At 45.0% G+C, this 20,082-nt stretch overlaps 1 protein-coding gene across 1 annotated transcript in view; it reads right to left on the bottom strand.

Moving 5' to 3' along the window:
* The window catches only part of ACTN2 (actinin alpha 2), a 421,202-nt gene that overhangs the window by 300,634 nt on the left and 100,486 nt on the right, over positions 1-20,082 (bottom strand). Inside the window, exon 4 of the mRNA XM_033936711.1 lies at positions 764-850. Coding sequence (XP_033792602.1) covers positions 764-850 — 87 coding nt within the window. The remainder of the gene's footprint in view (positions 1-763; positions 851-20,082) is intronic.

Genomic DNA, 20,082 nt, shown 5'->3' with positions numbered 1-20,082 from the left:
CAACGAGCATTTCAAATGCTTTTAATGCTCAAAGCCAATAAGAAACTCATTTGAAAATAATTACTCGTCATTGTAATGTTCATATAGTTATAATAAACAAAGTAACTATTAACTACCTAGTTAATTTTTTTAGTAACATGTTTCCACAGAAGCCCAGATAAAAATGTAGACATATGGGGAGGAGCCAATGACATTTAAAAATGCTGAGGGAAGAGGATCTCTATCCCTTTTAGCACTACCCAAACCATACAGTTAATAGGATGAAACACAGAAGGTAAGTTCACTAGGCTCAAAAGGTCAGTAACCTTCCAAGCTTTACCCCCGAAAGGCAATGCATTTTCTTACCTCTCTTGTATTCAAGGCATGCAACCTGGCATTCCCTTTTATGTTTTATTACCAAGATATACAAAAAAACTTATGACTAAACAGATCAGGGCTGGTATTAGACATGTGGGGGCCTAAGGCAGAAACAGGGAAGAGATCAACAACTCACATACTTTTGCCTGCGGGAAACTTAGGAGGTTCAGAGATGGGGTTAGACTGGAAAAGGAAACAAATATAGTTTTCAAATATATGCAGATAGTTCTGAAAAGGCCACGTTGCCTCAATAAAGTGCAAAACCAAGACAAAAAGCAGTGCAATCTACCAATCTGCTTGTTGTTGGAGACAACAAGCAGTGCAATCTGTCAATTAACAAACAGTGACAGCCAGATGCAGTAAGCTCTTTTTACAGTACGCCATAATCTTAGACAAGTCTCCTTACCTTCCACTGAAATGTCCTGGATAGCAAAACGAAGGATGATGGTCCAGATCATTCCTAAGGTCATTTTCACATTGCCATCAACGATTTCTAACATAAAAATGAAATAAAGCAAGCATGGGATATATTCAACATATGCTTATGCGGTAAGCAGAATACTAAGAGGAAATTAACACAATCAAGGAACATAAGACCTTTGAAGTTAAAATGAAATACTTTGAAACCAACAAGGCACGACTCAGATTTGTGCTTCCCATCATATTATAAACCATAAAGTTATACTGCATTGTCACCTTTTGATCACCAATCCTCTGCTCCCCTACCTTTCACTTAAAATTGGTCATTGGAATACTATCATGTTTCACTTATATATTCTTATATTATCATCTTTTGCTTATATTGTCCTGGCCTTCAAAACATGCATTATATGAGTGGTAAGTTCAACAAACAATGTTATCTAACCTTCCCCTCCCCCCCCCCCCCATATTCAACTGGTGGCAATTTTTTTTTTTTTTTTTTTTTACAACAACTGTTGCCAGCTAGATTATCCCTCGATATTTTGTTCAGGGCCATGTCCCAACACCACACTGAATACTGGGGGCTAATTTCAGGTGGGCTGCCCACCTAAGCTTGTGTGGACTTGACACTATGTAAGACAGTTATGTGGGCCCAGTGGCGTACAAGGGTATGTGGCACCCGGGGCCCATCATTTTTTGACACCCCCCCCATGTAAAAAAATATTCTTTGTAATAACCATGAAAAATAAATGGTCATAATAGAAACAGGCACTGAAAATTTTCTTTTATTGAACCTCATATATGTAACCATTAATCCAAACATAACATAAATTATGTCTGAATTGTCATGACATCAGAAGTACATATGGAGTACGGTAGTTGCAGGTGATGCTTGGGACAGTTCTGATTGTGTTAGTTCGGTTTTATGTGTTTTTTGAATAGAAGGGTTTTTATTTCTTTTTTGAAGGTTTTGTAGTTTGTGGTCGAGGTCAACAGGTTGTAGAGTTGGGGGTCGAGTGTTAGGAGGTTGACGAACAGTTTTTTTTCTTTTGACGATTTTGGTTGGAGGGTGTATGAATGGTGCATGAGTTCTCCTATGTCTGGTTGAAGTGGATTTAATTATTTAGCTGAAGAAATTAGAAACCCCCTCCCCCCATTCCACACACATTAATTCTCTTCCATTTTTGTTCCCATTCTAAAAAACACTGATAAGTTCCCAGAAAAAAAATATATTAAAATAAGAAGTGAAAACAAAGGCCCCTACAGATGAGAACATAACATAAGAATAGCCTAACTGGGTCAGACCAATGGTCCATCATGCCCAGTAGCCCATTCTCATGGTAACCAATCCAATTCACTAGTACCTGATCAAAACCCAAAGAGTAGCAACATTCCATGCCACCGATCCAGGACAAGCAGACACTTCCCCCATGTCTTAATAACAGACTATGGACTTTTTCTCCAGGAATTTGTCCAAACCTTTCTTAAAATCAGCAATGCTATCTGCTTTTACCATAATTTCTGGCCACTTCATTTTTAAGCTTAGATCTTTCCTTCCAAACAGAGACCTTGCTAGATGTCAAATAGAGAAAGAACAAGGTAACTTCACAAGGACTTAGCTGTGCAGGAAATGTGAATCTCCTCATACACCCACCAAAGTTTCCTTTCTTGGACCACAAGGAGATACTGACAAACCACTGGAAGAGATCCCAAAACAACTACTCAGGCACAACACCCAAAGTGTGTGAACCAGTTGAGTGGAATGGACTAACTGGGGGGTGGAAATGGGCCCGGGAGTTTGCTCAGCAGAATTTCCCAAACGACCTCTTCCTCTCAACACATTGACACGCTGCCGCCACCACCACCACCATTAGGAACACCTCACCGGGTAGGCCAGCAATGCTTATAAACTTTATAAAACACATTATTATATTTTCTTATAAAGCACATATTTTAACTGAACTCTCTGACATCCTCAGCCTTGCCATTCACAAAAATAGAAGGAAGAAAAGTTCCCGTTTCCTGCTGTCTCATGTCCCCGGCCTATACAATATTTTTCTTCTGCAGACCCTTCAAAAGTCTGACCAAATCCTCGTTTCACTTGCATTATAAAGTACTGAGGATGCCATCTCTCTCCAATCCCAGGTCCTAGACAGTAGCGCAAACTAGTGCTGCCCGATTCAAGAAAAAATAAATAAATTTTGATTCGATTCAGCCTATTGAATTGGTTTTTCGATTCAACTTTCCTGCCCAATTGGGTGTTTGTTTGGGTTTTTTGTTTTTTTTTTTTCAAACATCCTGGTGGGTTTATTTTATAGCTTTTTCACCCCCCTTTAGTTTCTCCTAACCACACTGGCGCTGTGGTGTAAATAAAATAAAGAAACAAAAAGGACTTTTCCTCTCTGTTAAATCCTAGCTCACGTTTGCGGTCTAACACCAGCTCTGGCAGGATACACATTTCAAATCTGACATATTGTAATCACAAAACAGAAAATAAAATTAGTTTTTCTACCTTTTGTTGTCTGGTTATTTTTCAAATCTTGTTGGTCCAAAGCTCTGGTTGTCTTCTGATAACTTGCTTGCCAGGGTCTCCTTCTTCCTTCTTTCTGCATGCTAACCATCCATCTGCCATCTCTGTCCTCCCCGTTTCCCTTCCCTTCCCAGGAGGTCTGGCATCTATCCTTTTTTCGTCTCCCTCCACAGATCCATCTTTTCTTAACTACCCTTTCATCCAGTATCTCTCCCGCCTTCCCCACCACCCCAGGGTCCACCATCTCTCCCTTTCTTTTCCCAACTACCCTCCTATCCAGTATCTATATCCCCCCTCCACACCATCCCTTGTGCCCAACATCTCTCCCTTTCTGTTCCTTCCCTCTCTAAAAACTATGGTCCATCATCTCTCTCCCTCTTCTCTATTTTCAGACCCATTATTTCTTCCCACTCAAAGTCCGGCATATGCGCATCTCTTTGAACCCCCCCCATTCCCTCCGTGTATTTCTACACCAGGGCCTGTCCCCCCTTACAGGTCTGCATCCCCCCCTGAAGGCCTGCACTCCCCCCCGAAGGCCTGCACCCCCCGAAGGCCTGCACCCCCCCTTGAAGGCCTGCACTCCCCCTTGAAGGCCTGCACTCCCCCTTGAAGGCCGGCCTGCCTGCCTGTCCCCCCCTTGAAGGCCTGCCTGCCTGATCCCCTTCAAGGACTATGCCCCCCTTGAAGGCCTGTCCCCCCCCTTGAAGGCCTGCACCCCCCGAAGGCCTGTCCCCCCCCCTTGAAGGCCTGCCTGTCCCCCCCTCTTGAAGGCCTGCCCCTCCCTTGAAAGCCTGCCTGCCTGTCCCCCCCTTGAAGACCTGTCCCTCCCTTGAAAGCCTGCCTGTCCCCCCCTTTGAAGGTCTGTCCCCCCTTTGAAGGCCTGCCTGCCTGTCTGTCACCCCCCCCTCCCCCTTGAAGGCCTGCCTGCCTGCCTGCCCGTCCCACCCCGAAGGACCGCTCGCCCCCCTGGCCTCCTTGCACCACCTATGAAGCAGCCCACAGCGGGATCGCAATGTCAGTGATCCCTGCGCTGCTTCGGAGCTGCTTCCTCCACCGCGGTCCCGCCCTTCCTCTGACATCGCGATCCCGCTGCGGGCTGCTTCATAGGTGGTGCAGGGAGGCCAGGGGGCGAGCAGTCCTTCGGGGGTGGGGGGGACTGAATGGCAAGGCCGGGAGCACCCCCTCAGGGCTTGCACCTGGGGTGGATCTCCCCCCCCGCCCCCCCTTAGTACGCTACTGTGTGGGCCCCCAGCTGAATATCAGCTGAGACAAATTCATTTGGTTCAAACCTGCCCACCAACCCCCCCAATCCCCTTCTTGGTCTCCCAAACAGTGCCCCTCTTACCTTCCCAGTTCATGGAAATAAAGCTCCTCTCTCCATAGAATGAGCCTCCCCCAACCCCCTGATGTGTAAATAAATCTTCACTCCTGTCCCCAATGTCCACCAGGGGCCTACCTACACCTCAGGGTCCCCATACCTAAGTGAGTTAATTTAGGACAGCTCAAAGCTATGTGGGTGCCAGAACTGAATGCTGCCGAACCCACAAAACTCTGGCTCTTAACTAACGCCACCTCTAGTATTACCTCTGACCCTCCAACACTTTCTGGGGTTGGTCAGAGGAGGCAATATACAGTAGCACTCTCCAGTTTAATGCTGCTGAACATCTGAAGTTAGGGAGGGGTGCTTGGTGGATTCAGACCTGTATAACTGTACAGACATGGAAGACACTGGAATTAGCACAGAATCGCTGCAAACGGCTTCAGAATTCAAGTGCTACTCTAACTAAACTAAAGCTTGGCTTTGTATACCAGGTCATCATCAAATGAAGAGCTTGACTCGGTTAACAATAATTTTAAAAAGTACAGAATGATGATAGAAAGAGAAAAATAAAAGCCAGAATCAAAGAGTAAAAGACTAATGAGAAGAAAACTGAAAGAGATGTGGTCAATTAGTCAATAAAAGAGTTTGTGCACATTGACCTGTGTACATGTTGAAATACTTGAATTGCATATGGAAGAGCAAAAGAGGCCCTCTAAAATGGATGACAAAGAACCACAGGAGGCACAGAAACCTGTGCTTCCAATGAGTGCCTCAGGCCAAGAGCAGTTACTGAAAAGTGAAGGCCTTCCCTCAACTGCTTCTGGGAGATATGACTTCCTTGTCAACTGAACCAGACAGGTGCATCAATCTCTGGGAACTCAAAACAGGCTGCCGTGACACTGTGGTGTGCTTTTCCAAGTACACTGTCAAAAACTTAAATGGTAGAGATCTAGAACCTGTAACTCACTAAAATATCAGGGCACAACTGTGCAGGTATACCAGGATCTTTCTACATTCACACTGGCTAAGGAAAGGGAATTCAAACCAGTACTAGAGGTGCTGTAGCATGAAAATATCAAATATAAGTGGGCCTTTCCCTTTAGATCATGCATTCTAACGGCTCAGAAATTTACAGGTGAGGTTACTGAAGAAGCTTGGCGACACTTCCAGGAAGAAGGCATTGTAGTGCCCCTTTCTGAATCTTCTGTTACCCCCCTCCTCAATCATGCACAAGCCACAGAGATATTATAGTAGCCGTACAAGGAGAATGACAAGAAATTTTCATGATATTTGAGCTCTTAAAATGCTTTGTTTGGCAACTGCTCTTGTTGAGACCGGATAGATATGTGGTTGGGTGGACATGCATTGCTGCCTGGAGATTTTCTTAATGCTTTTTACTAATCATTGCTTTGTATTCTGCCTGTTCAGGTTTTGAAACTATAGCACATTGGATTTCAAGTTATGTTTGTTTCTCTACTACTTACTAGCTGTTTTTTTTTAAGGCATAGATCCTGTCAAGAGAAGAATATCTTGAAGTTTGTTTAGCTATCCTATATTGGGGGAGGGAGGGCACCTTAGGGGCCTGAGTTAATTTCTCTAATTTTCCTCGCTTACTAAGCAGGTAGTTTATATTACTGGGTATTTGAAGAGTGGCAAGTTTTTGGATGGGGAGACGTTATAAGGAGAAAAGATGAGGGATTGTGAGTTATTACTTTTCCTTTATGATTTACTAGTCTTTAAGCCCGTTACATTAACGGGTGCTAGAATAGATGTGTCTGTCTGTCTGTGTTTCTTTATGTCTCTCTCCTTGGCCGCTGTCTGTATCCTTCTGTCTCCCCCCCTCCCAAGCACAGCTGTCTGCCCCCAGGACACACCTCCCCCCCAAAGCAGCCCCCTTTCCCTCTCCCTAATTGTCTCTCCATGGCCCTCTTCTGTCTTCCCCCCCCCCCCCCCGAGCAAAGCTGTCTGTCCCCAGCACACCTCTCCCTATCTCTCCATGGCCCCTTCTGTCTCCCCAGCACACCCCTCCCCCCCAAAGCAGCCCCCTTTCCCTCTCCCTGTCTCTCCATGGCCCCTTTTGTCTTCCCTCCCCAGAGCAAAGCTGTCTGTCCCCAGCACACCTCCCCCCCAAAGTAGCCCCCTTTCCCTCTCCCTATCACTCCATGGCCCCTTCTGTCTCCTCCCAGAGCAAAGCTGGCCCCAGCACACCTCCCCCCCAAAGCAGCCCCCTTTCCCTCTCCCTCTCCATGGCCCCTTCTGTCTCCCCAGAGCACACCCCTCCCCCCAAAGCAGCCCCCTTTCCCTTTCCCTCTCCCCCTGGCTCCCGGTATTGATCCCCTTCTTACCATCCCGGCGTCTTCTGGCCTGCTCCTCTTCAAAGCAGCCTGCGATCTTGGTGGCCGGCTTTAGCAAACCTAGCAGGCCGCTCTCCAACTCGGTAGCACGTTCTCTCTGACGCGATCCCGTGCATCAGAGGGAGCGTGCTACTGAGGTTGGAGAGCGGCCTGCGAGGTTCTTTAAAGCCGGCCACGATCGCAAGCTGCTCTGAAGAGGAGGATCAGTGGCGGCGGCGAGTGAGGTGACACGGCGAGGACGCGGGCAGGCAGCGAGTGAGAGGCAGCGGCGAGTGAGGGCGGGCAGTGACACGCCGAGGACAGGGAGAGAGCACAGTCACGTGCCTTCAGCCCCCGCATGCGCCGTGAGGTTAGAATGTTGCCACAGAAGCACACCTCACGGCGCCACACCTCACGAATTTTCGAGAGCGCATGCGCACTCTAGCGTTTTATTATTATTGATTTTCTTTCGCAGAGAGATAGGCATTGGAGTTATGAGTCTGGGTCCTTGCTGGTGTACTATGCGGAAAAGTTAGTTTTATGCTCTCATGGCTTTGCATTGCATTATTCCTCTTGCTGGATACTTGAAATGGTGGGAACACTGAAGATTTTTTATTATGATTGTCAAAGGGCTCAACTTACCATAAAAGCATCTTCTTTATAAAGCGGGAGACAGCGTATCCAGATTGTTCCCGAAGAGAGGCCGCGTGGGAGCCCTGCTCCGCCCCTCTCCCTGACCGAAAGGGAACATTTAAAAGAGCACAGCAGCCAGCCGGGCCCCCTTTCAGGCCACCAGCGGGAGACAGCGTATCCAGATTGTTCCTGAAGAGAGGCAGCGTGGGAGCCCTGCTCCGCCCCTCTCCCTGACTGAAAGGGAACATTTAAAAGAGCAGAGCAGCCAGCCGGGCCCCCTTTCAGGCCACCAGCGGGAGACAGCGTATCCAGATTGTTCCCGAAGAGAGGCAGCGTGGGAGCCCTGCTGCGCCCCTCTCCCTGACCGAAAGGGAACATTTAAAAGAGCACAGCGCCAACGGCGCTCAGCCATTCGGCGCGCCGACAAAGGCGCGCGAAAAAGGCGCGCGCGCCTTTGTGAAGCGCCTGCAGTGACAACAGTTGGATTCTGAAGCTAACAAAATAACAGGCTCCAATCAGCAGGAGCACACTAGCACTTTACGAGAGTGATGGAGGACCCAGGATCCCAGAGGTACTTTCCGGTATACTGCACAGAGTGCAATATGTACGACTACCTCCCCTTGGGAAGGCGGGAGTACATATGCAGTCGGTGTCAGGAACTGGAAAGCCTGAGGATGGAGGTCGACAGATTGAGGGTCAGGGTCCAGGAACAGGAGGGACTGGAGGGACTGCGCACCACAGAGGAGACGAGCTGGTCAACCCAGAACACAGACGGAGCAGGCCCCATTGTGGATCAGGTAAGGGACCTCGAGAGATTCATCGAGGAGGCCTATAGGAAGGTGGAGGAACGGGACCAGCAGCTGCACAGACGGATGTCGGCAGACGAGACCCAGGATCCACAAGGCGACACCGGGGAAGGACCTAACAGAGGAAGCACGCAAGAGGAGGAGACCGCGACTCACCGGGACCCCGAGGAAGAGACACCGCACTACACCAAGGACACAGACCTGAGGCAGAGGAGGTTGCTGAGGAAAGGGAAGTCTGCTATTGTGGTGGGAGACTCGATCTTGAGAGAGGTAGACAGTCCCGTAGCTGGAGGAAGGGAGGACCGGCTAGTGACTTGTCTCCCAGGGGCTAAGACACGAGACATCACTGATAGGATCGAGAGGCTCCTGGACGGAGCAGAGACAGAGGAGACTGCGGTAATAATCCACGTCGGAACGAATGATGTGAGCCGGAGGAACTTCAGCATGGCCATACTGACTGACCAGTTCAGGGTCCTGGGATGAAAGCTGAAGCGGAGCACACAGAGGATAGCATTCTCGGAGATCCTGCCTGTACCGAGAGCAGATGCAAAGAGGCAGGCAGACCTCCAGGCTGTGAATGCATGGTTGAGGAGATGGTGCCAGGAGGAAGGCTTCCACTTTGTGAGGAACTGGACGTCCTTCTGGGGAAAGAGCAAGCTCTACCGGCGGGACGGCCTGCACCTGAGCACAGCGGGAACTAGACTACTGGCAGCCAATGTGAGGAAGGAGATCGAGAGGGCTTTAAACTGAGGAGAGGGGGAAAGCCGACAGCTGATCTGATGTTGATGCTTCGGACAACAGTATCCAGAACAGATGCTGAACGGGCTGACTGCAGGGAGGAAGCAGAGGGATCGGAGGATCTTATGATCAGACAGCGAGGGAAACATCAGGTAAAGGGAGCTTGCTGGGAGAAGACTAAGGGGCATGGAGACACAGGGGGACTGGGTGGCACGAGGGCGAAAGCTGAGGGCAATATAGAGGTACCACAAGGCGAGGGGGATCAAACAGAGGCTCAAGGGATGATAGCCCAGGAGGGGGCCGGTAGGGCTAGAAAACCCAGAGGAAAAGCGGTGAAGTGGGGTGGTGGGAATGTGGGGAAGCTGAAAGCTAAGAGGGTAAAGGCTGAGGGCAAAGCAGAAGCATAGGGAACGGGAGAACTGCCCGAAATCCAAGGGCAGGCAGCCCAGGTAAATGCAGAGGTGGAGGAAAAACGACGGGACCTATGGGACCTGCGGTGCTTATACGCAAATGCAAGAAGCCTCATGGCCAAGATGGGTGAACTAGAAGTCGTGACCAAGGGGGAGGACCTAGATATAATTGGAATTGCAGAAACCTGGTGGACAGAGGAAAATCAATGGAATGTGGCGCTGCCGGGGTACAAGCTCTACAGGAGGGACAGGACCCACAAGAAGGGGGGAGGCATAGCACTATATATAAAGGACTCTATCCACTCGATCGGGATGGATATGGCAACGAAGGCAGAGGGGCTGGAATCGCTATGGGTCAAATTGCCGGGAAACAAGGGTGCAGGCATAAAACTGGGGCTGTAATATCGCCCACCTGGTACGCCAGAAGGAGTCGGACACGACTTGGAAGCGGAACTAAGACAGGAATTCAGGACTAGAAGTGTAACAGTGATGGGGGACTTCAACTACCCGGGAATAGACTGGAGTACGGGTCACTCCAACTGCACTAGGGAAACAGGATTTGTAGAAGCTGTGAGGGACTGCTTCGTGGAGCAACTAGTCAAAGAACCGACGCGAGGGGGTGCTACTCTTGACCTCATCCTAAACGGATTAGGGGGGCCTGCAAGAGGGGTAGAAGTGGGAGGACCACTAGGCAACAGTGATCACAACGCGATCAGATTCACATTAGAAAGGGGGACACCCATAGTAAGGAGGACCACAACAACTGCGCTCAACTTCAAGAAAGGGAACTATGTTGCTATGAGGGAAATGGTGGGGAGGAAGCTCAGAAACATCTTTAGGATGGAGACTGTGGGAAGCGCCTGGACCCTATTCAGGGACACCCTGCAGGAAGCACAAAGAATGTACGTCCCCAGTTTCAGGAAAGGCTGCAAGAACAAGCGATCAAAGGACCCGGTTTGGATGTCAACTGAAGTAAAGAGGGCAATAAATGACAAAAAAGTATCCTTCCGGAGATGGAAAAAGGACCCAACGGAGGAAAATCACCAGGCGCACAGGAAATGCCAAAAGGAATGCCACCGAGAGGTTAGAAAAGCGAAAGGGGAATACGAAGAGGGGCTGGCCAGAGAGGCGAAAAACTTCAAGGCATTCTTCAGTTACGTAAAGGGGAAGCGACCAGCGAGAGAGGAGGTGGGGCCGTTGGAAGATGGGGATAGGAAGGGAGTGATTAAGGAGGATAAAGAGGTAGCTGAGAGGTTGAACACGTTCTTCTCGTCGGTTTTCACGAGCGAAGACACATCTAATGTACCGGACTCAGAGGAGCTCATGAGTGGGGAACAGGCTGAAAAATTGGAGCACATAGAGGTAAGTAAGGAGGATGTCCTCAAACAGATAGACAGGTTAAAATGCGGTAAATCACCGGGCCCGGACGGGATCCACCCAAGGGTTCTGAAGGAACTAAGACAAGAAATAGCGGGCACAATCCAGCATGTTTGCAACCTATCCTTGAAAACTGTTGAGGTACCAGAGGACTGGAAATTGGCGAATGTCACACCTATCTTCAAGAAGGGATCGAGGGGTGACCCCGGGAACTACAGGCCGGTGAGCCTGACTTCAATTATAGGAAAGATGGTGGAAGCTATGATCAAGGACGGCATTTGTGAGCACATCGAGAGGAATGGCCTACTGAGAACAAGCCAGCACGGATTCTGTAAGGGAAGGTCGTGCCTAACGAACCTTCTGTACTTCTTTGAGGGAATAAGCAGTCGGGTGGACAATGGGGAACCCATAGACATCATTTACCTCGATTTTCAAAAGGCTTTCGACAAGGTGCCACATAAAAGGCTGGTTAGGAAGCTGTGGAACCACGGGGTGGGAGGGGATGTGCACAGATGGATCAAGCACTGGTTGTCGGGTAGACTGCAGAGGGTCGGAGTGAAGGGCCAATATTCTGACTGGCGGGGAGTCACAAGCGGTGTGCCACAGGTATCGGTGCTGGGGCCGTTACTCTTCAACATATTTATCAATGACCTGGAAAAGGAGGCAAAGTGCGAGGTTATAAAATTTGCAGACGATACCAAACTGTGCAGCAGAGTTAGGTCCAGGGAGGAGTGTGAGGACCTGCAAAGGGACCTGGACAAGCTGGAAGACTGGGCAAACAAATGGCAAATGTGCTTTAACGTGGAAAAATGCAAGGTCATGCATATAGGGAAAAAGAACCCGTTGTTCAACTACAAATTGGGGGGGCATTGTTGGGAGACAGCAGACTTGAGAGAGACTTGGGTGTGCTGGTGGATGCATCACTGAAGCCATCTGCACAGTGTGCAGCAGCCTCGAAAAAAGACAACAGGATGCTGGGCATCATAAAGAGGGGCATAACAACCAGGACGCGGGAAGTCATCATGCCATTGTATCGAGTGATGGTGCGTCCACATCTGGAATACTGCGTTCAGTATTGGTCGCCACACCTCAAGAAGGACATGGCGGTACTTGAGAGAGTCCAAAGGAGAGCAACGAAACTGGTAAAAGGGCTGGAACACTGCCCATACGCCGAGAGGTTGGATAGGCTGGGGCTCTTCTCTCTGGAAAAAAGGAGGCTCAGGGGAGATATGATAGAGACCTTCAAGATCATGAGGGGCATAGAGAGGGTGGATAGGGACAGATTCTTCAGACTGAAGGGGACAACAAGTACGAGGGGGCATTCGGAGAAACTGAAGGGAGATAGGTTCAAAACAAATGCAAGGAAGTTTTTTTTCACCCAAAGGGTCATGGACACTTGGAATGCGCTACCGGAGGAAGTGATCAGGCAGAGTACGGTACAGGGATTCAAACAGGGATTGGACGGATTCCTGAGGGATAAAGGGATCGTGGGATACTGAGGGAGGAGCTGGGATGTAACACAAGTATAGAAAGCTAACCAGGTAATAAGTATAGAAACCCAACCAGGTCGTGCATATGCAAGACCGGAGGGTTAGGACTTCGATGGAAAGATAGGACTTCAATGAGAAACCAAGGTGGCAAGGGAGCCTCTTCTGGTGATTCAGACAGGTCGTGACCTGTTTGGGCCGCCGCGGGAGCGGACTGCCGGGCAGGATGGACCTATGGTCTAACCCGGCAGAGGCACTGTTCTTAAGAGCTCATGACTAAGCCTGTGCATGTGGTTTTCCTCTAGGTGACTCATTTGCATGCTATCAATGCTTTCTCATAAAGTTTAGCCGAAACGTATATTTGATTTTTGTGCTGCTAGTACTAAATCAAAGGGAGTGAATGGATCCCTTATTTCATGAGGACTAGTTTCTATATATGGCACCTAAAAAAAGCACCAAAAGCATTCTATAAATGGTGTTTAAAGTTTAGCACCATTTATAAATAGCACTTAGTGTTCGGAACTGCATCTAACTTTAGGCATGGCCATTTACACCAACTGAAACATGGTTCAAATCCTTGCGCCTAATTTAGGTACGGATCCCCCTTCCCCCTTATAACTAAAAACATAGCTTGCAGGAACACCCCTGATCCACCCATAGCCCTCCCATTTTCATACTACCTTTTTGGACCTGTGCCAAAATTTTAATTTAAACCAATTAGAACCAATAATTGCTTAAGATCCCAATTGATTAAAGCTGGCCAAAATGGCATTTGTGTAAGATGCACCCGTGGGAGCTCTGACTTACCTCCAAATTCCTGCTGTTATAAGGACTGTTCCCTTAGCTCAATAATGGACAAGAGAAAGGGGAAAATCAGAGCATGTCCCTCTGCTGCTGGTTTTACCTCTCTGTTCTGTCAAACATCAGCAGCCAAACTACCATTACCTTTGGTTCAGTCAGTGTAAACACCCACTGGCAACAGTATGGACTGGGTTTCCTTGGGCCCTGTTGAGACAGTAGCTCCTCAGCAACCAGGGACTTTTGTTGCAGAAGAGGGACAGAATGAAGGGGGTTTTGTGGTGTCTGAGCTATGAGAGGTTCTCCTGAAACATCATCTCCCTGGTGATTAAGAACTCTGTGGAATATGGAGGACAGCTCCTTCAGTTGCAACAAATTGTGAGTCAAAGACTTTTGCTAAGGGGGGGGACCTTGCTGAACTTGCAGTGAGAGAAATTTCAAGATCAGCTGTACTGACAGTTAAGTCTCTTTGGAATGAAATACAAGCTCTCAACTCTTCTTCTAAGAAGTCTGGTGAAGAATTAAGTCTTCTTTCTGGGGCAGTTGTTGAACAATCCCAGATTAATACACCATCAGGATTGGTGCCTTAGAGGAGAAAGCTAGAACCCTGCAACCCTGCAAGTACTGGGATACAGCTTATCTTTAACCATAACCATACTATCTTTATACCAGAAGATCAAATAACTGGAGAATCAGCAGAGAAAAAATTTAGGAATTTTGAACTTCCAAGTCACCTCTAATCCCGCCCCCCCCCCCCCACCAATGGAAATGTTGTGGAAGTACTTAAAATACCACCAGAAGCTCTACCGCCCATAGTAAAGGTTATCTATGTCTTTGTATCAAACAACAGTGATTACTGTATAGAAACTGTTCTATTACAAAATTATTCTGAAAGTTACTATGCCAATACAACTTGCCGAACCCGTGCACAAAAAAATAAATTTTTGCCTAAAATGATTTTCACTGCTAAAATGAAATGTTGCAGAAGACTAGCTGTTCCAATTTCCCATTTATCACATTTTTTGAAGCGCTATAATATAAATTTTAAGTCATTCACGTGATTCCGTTATCTTTGGCAGTTGAACTTGACACGTCACTTGCCCCATAGGGCCATAGCCTATGGCCAATAGGATATGAAACACTTCCGATTCTTTGACTTCCTGAAGTTCCGCCATATTGTTTTATTTCATGGAATCGTAGTGTGCAGCGTGGTACTGCGGTTGAATAACTGTATTCGTTTATTAAATTGCAACCAGATATAACTTAAAATGTCTAAACCGCGAATGATGAAAAGTGTAAAACGCAAGAGAGCTGCAACAGCTTTTAGGTCTGAATGGCTTGAAGAAATTGCTGAAACGGAGACACCGGAATCTCGAAATACAATGCGTGTTCGACTGTGTGAAATATTTACCTATGACGAAGACGATGGAGTTGTGTGTTGTTATTGTCAAGATGCCAAAGCAACTGGAAAATTCTCGACTGGAAAAATATGGGATGATGTTTGGAGACTGGACTTTCTGAAACACCATCTATCAAGTAAATCTCATACCGACAATATTAGGAAACTCAGAAGTAAAAATCCAAATTTAAGAGGGGGACTGGTTAACATGTTGCTTGAAAGCCCAACCAAAAAAGAAAACAGGCAAATTAGTAATGAACGGAAGCATTCCAGTCCTGATGAAATTAAGGTTCTTGTTGACAGTGTTGTGCTGGCCATTAAGATGAATATCTCAATGCCCTCTGTTCAAGATATCAATGAGCACATGAAGTATGTTAGTATACCTGATAGCTGGAGAAGCAAAAACTATGCTTTTGAATTTCTTGGAATTATCAATAGCATCGTGCAAGATGATCGTATGGCAGACATTAAATTAGCAACGTATCATACGTTAACTGTTGATGAAAGCACAGACATTTCTGTCAACAAGTACTTAATACTCTACTTTAAGTATCGGCCAGTCAATTCAAATGAGTATAGGACATCATTTGGTGGGATGCTACAGTTGGAAGCATGTGATGCTACATCAATAGTTACAGCAATTAGGGAATTCTATAGGAAACATGAACTTGACCTGAATAAAATAGTTATGTTCACCTCTGATGGTGCCTCTGTTATGTTTGGCAGAATAGATGGTGTTGCAGCACAGCTGAGAAAAGACATTCCACATTTAGTGCAGCAACATTGTGTTGCACATCGGGAAGATTTGGGACTTTCTGATTCATGGAAAGAAGTAAAATTGATGAAAGAAGTAGAAACTGTAATGAGAACTGTGTACACGGTGTTCTGTCGGTCTTCTACTAAACGATGCAAATTTCAAGAAATAGCAGATGCATCTGAATGTGAATCAATTGCTTTCAGACCTCTGAATGAAGTGTGCTGGTTATCTAGATACTTTGCACTTAAAGCAATTATTCGAAATTATGATCCCCTGTTAAAATATTTTGAAGAAGACAAAGATAATGATCCTATTGCAAAGTACTGCTATAAGAAGCTGAACAGTGAACAATTTCATATTACACTTGAAGTTTTGAATGATGTCTTATCAGAAACTGGCTTCCTTAACCATGGCATTTCAAAAACGTGGTTTGACACCATTGGAAGCTTATCATCTTGCATAGGGTAAATTGAACAAACTTTGAATGCAATACTTAGGCGACAAGGTTAAGTGGAGTGATAAAGTCAACAGTCTTCTTGACAACAGGATGAGGTCTGGAGAAAAAGTTTCAGTGGATACTAATTCCATATTAACCTTCATCAGCATCCTATGTTTGCATCTGGGTGAAAGATTTCCTGAAAATGAAGTTGCGGAATGGTCTGCTATTGACTGTACAGCAATATCACAATGCGACTTTGACTTCGGAAATGGACATATCAGATCTCTTTGTTTAAAATATAAACAATTTCTTCTGGAGGAAAGTGTTATTATTCAGCAATACAATGACTTTAAATTCCTTGTTGCTGAAAAAATCAAAAGCAATCTGATAAACAGCTTTCCACATATGATGAAATTTGCATTTCAGAATGATCAATTTGCAGATTTAGCAAAATTGATGGCCTTTGGTGCCACATTCTTAGCATCTAGTTCAGATTGTGAGCGTGGTTTTAGTCTAATGAACAATTTGAAGTCTAACAAAGGAATCGTTTACATTTAGAGCATTTGGAAATGCTGATGCGTGTTAAGAGTCACCTTCAAGATGGAGGCTCAACAGATCTTGACAGAATTTATTCGGACTGGATAAATATGAAAGATCGCAGGGAAAAACTTTGAAAACTAAATTGCTGTTATTTTCTAAATTTTAAGTATAAAGTACGATACCTTATTTATAGGTAGCGCTCAATGAAACATTTCAAGGAAACATAATTTATGTTTATTGAAATGAGACTTTATGTTACATAAAGGTAACTAACATAAAGTATAACTACAATTACACTGTGTTTTCATTAATTTAGACTAAACTCAAAGACTTGCCCATAAATGCCCATAACTGAACTCCGGGCCCTCTGGCAATCATTTTTATAGCGCACACAAATTTAGTTTTTCTTTAAAATGTGCACAGATGAAATTTTTTGTGCACAAAGCCTATGAAAAATTAGAGGGAACATTGCTGAGGAGTATGCAGCATTTTCAGCAACAGTGGAGAAAAAATGCCATGGAGCACATTGTGACAATCTGCCTTAATAACTATCATAGGCATAAAAAACTCCACTCATAAAATACCTTTCATATCTCGCAAGAGAACATCCCATTAGTGGGCACACTACAAAAAAAAAAAAAAGAAAAAGCAAAACTTAACCTTTTATAAAATTATTCAACCGACAGCTATCTATGTGACATCTACACTCTGGGGAAGAACAGACTCAAGTTCATTTCTCTCCAGAAGATTCTTAAACATCTTTTTTGGAATCTAGAGGTGGTGACTCAGAGGTCCATACTGGTGGTTACTTTCACTCTGGAGTCAGACCATAATGCTGTTCTGCATTTATTCTTCAGATTTATGAATGAGCTGTTTTTTGGGGATCAAAATTACATATTTTTTCTGATCTATCCAAGATAACACAAAAATGGTACTGAGAATTCTTTGTTTTACAGTCAAACGTTTAAGCTTTGGATGCAACTTTTATTTTATAATTTCTGAGTGTATGTAGTATAAATTTTTTTTTTTTTTTTTTAACTTTTTATTTATAGAATTTTCATTCTTTCAATACATGAATCACATATTATAAAATGTATAATAAAATATATATGTATGTACAAATTCATATCATAGATATTCATCCCTTTCCCCTATTAGTTGTTTTTCCATTTTTCTTTCATATTAATATCTATATTTCCCACCCTAACCCTATATTACTATTATCAATGTGTTAAGATATCTGATCTCTAGAATAATTAGTCAATGGATCCCATATTTTCTTAAAATTTTTAATATTTCCTTGTTGTAAAGCCAAAATTTTCTCCATTTTGTAAATGTGACATACCGAGTTCCACCAGAATGTATAATTTAGTTTGGTAAAATCTTTCCAATTTTGTGTGATTTGCTGCATGGCAACTCCTGTATAAATTTTAAGGGTAGAAGTTATTTGTTTTTTTATATTAAACAGCTATTGGACTTTTTATGGTTCTAAGGAAGAATTAAAGGTTAAAGTATTAAACTAAGGCTCTGATTGACCCAGATGCCTAAAGCCCCTCCTATAGGAGGAGGGGAAGGGGAGGGGAAGGCCCACCATTTTGAAGAAGCGGGCCTGTTGGCCGGAGGGAGTAAGTATCCCTTTGGCCAGCCATCGTAAACAAGGTAAGGGGGAGGAGGCGGGGGGGGGTCATTGGAGGCACGAGTGGGTGTCAGGGGGTTGTGTGGTGGTGGAAGAGAGTGGGCATCTCTCCCACTGCTGGGGGGGGTGTTGCTTGGCAATGGCAGGGTGTGGGCATTTTTCCCGCTGCCGGGGGTGGGTGTCTGGGGATTGACGGTAGCAAAATTTTCTGACAGGTCAGACTTGTCAAGTCTTGCTTTCCTGTCAGTGTCTGAGCCAATAAGCGCTCAGGCACTGATCAGAAATTAAGGCAACGGCAGCTCAGAAGTCGGTAAATTTTTGCCACACTTGGAGTGATCATTTTAATATTAAATGATTTTGTTGTACTACATTTGCATGGCAGTATTGGAGACTGCTAGAAAACTCAGAAAAGACCATGGAAAGCCATTTTAATAATCCACTGTTAAAATATATGCACGCTAAACTGGTTGGAACCAGTTTAGTGAGCACGTTAAAGGCAGATTTTAGCTTTGAGAATCTGCCCCTGAATGCCTTAATAGTGGGACATGGCAAAAGCACATGATAATAAGAGTTTACTTTGACCTCCTGAGCCTGGGAAGGAACCAGACTCCGAGTTATATCCAAATAAAAGTTTTGTTTCACCTTTTAAAGTGGTTTGTATGAGTGGGCAAAGAGTCCAGGAAATCTCAAAACCCAAACTGGACTCTGCCATAGAGTTCCTTTTACTAAATGGTGGTAGAGCTGTCTACTATGGGCCAGGGAGGTAAATGCTCCGATGCTCATAGGAATTAAATGAGCATCAGAGCATTTACCTCACTGGCCTTGTTTAACCACATCAGTTAACATGAATGATTAAGCAAATATAAGAATACATATGCTATAATGTTATTGTTTTGGTTAAATAAAACTATTTAAATTGTTATTAAGGTAATGATTATTTTCTCCTTTCAATAAACTAAAGCAGAAAACTTGACCAAATATGAATGATTAACCTATTAAACTGGAGACAGTTCACCTAACAATAATTTCCTAATTATTTATCTATGTATTTCTAATGGTATAACCAAATCAGTAATATTTTTACATAACTGTAAAACTAACCTGAAAAGTTATTTTTCAAAAAATTAAATCTTCATCTGGTTGTAAATATTAAGAATATACTAGCAAGAATGAGTCTTTTGTAGAAAACCATGATTTAAACACCCACTGGTGGGGGTAGGTAACATGTTTATATTGTAAGCTCTTTCGAGCAAGGACTGTTTTTTCTTACTCTTTGTGACTCTGTGCAGCGCTACATGCGTCTGATAGCGCTAAGGAAATAATTAATAGTAGTAGTAGTAATTTTGCTATGGGGGGGGGATTCTGCTAGGTGCTTGTGACCTGGCTTAGCCATTGTTAGAAGCAGGATATTTTGGTCTGACTTAGTTTAGCAATTTTTATGGTTTCATATCACCGTACTCTGTTGCATAGAATATGCCAAAATCAAATAACCAACAACACTATTTTTTACACCTGAACACAAAAGGCTTATAAACCACTTTGGAATGTGATTCAGGACGCCTCAGCCCCACCACTCCACCGCTGCAATTAAATTTTAATATTGCACCGGGAAGGCTGTGTGGTGCCTCATCATCGGCAGTCCTTTTATAGTATATTTTATTCAATTTTAATTTTGCAAATGTCTTAATCAAAATGTCTGTATTAATACTGCATTTACTAAAAGTATAAATTATGACTTATCTCAGGCCGCCTTGGGAGCCAGACCCGACATGTTTCGCACTGCTTGAGTGCTGTTTCAAGGGTCTCCCTGCGAGAGTAAAAGGAGAAAGAAACTAAGTCAAAAAAAGTTCACACTTAGTCTCCCCCCCAGGAAATTTGTTAAAATTGTATCAAAAGAACTTTACCAAAACTAAACCAAAAAGGACTCACCGGGGCTGCCGCTGTCATCCGACTCCTGCTATAAATTTTTTCTTTGATGGCGGCGGCGTCTCCCGGGTCCATTTAAATATCAGCTGTGATCTCATCTATAGCCCTCCTACTTGATGACGAACCTCCACGCCTCAGCCTATCAGCGTACCCCACTCGACTTCACTATTGAGCC

Source organism: Geotrypetes seraphini, chromosome 3 (genome assembly GCF_902459505.1).
Source record: "Geotrypetes seraphini chromosome 3, aGeoSer1.1, whole genome shotgun sequence".
Classification (NCBI taxonomy): domain Eukaryota; kingdom Metazoa; phylum Chordata; class Amphibia; order Gymnophiona; family Dermophiidae; genus Geotrypetes; species Geotrypetes seraphini.
Note: the sequence above shows the minus strand (reverse complement) of the source record. Positions and strands in the feature narration are given on the sequence as shown.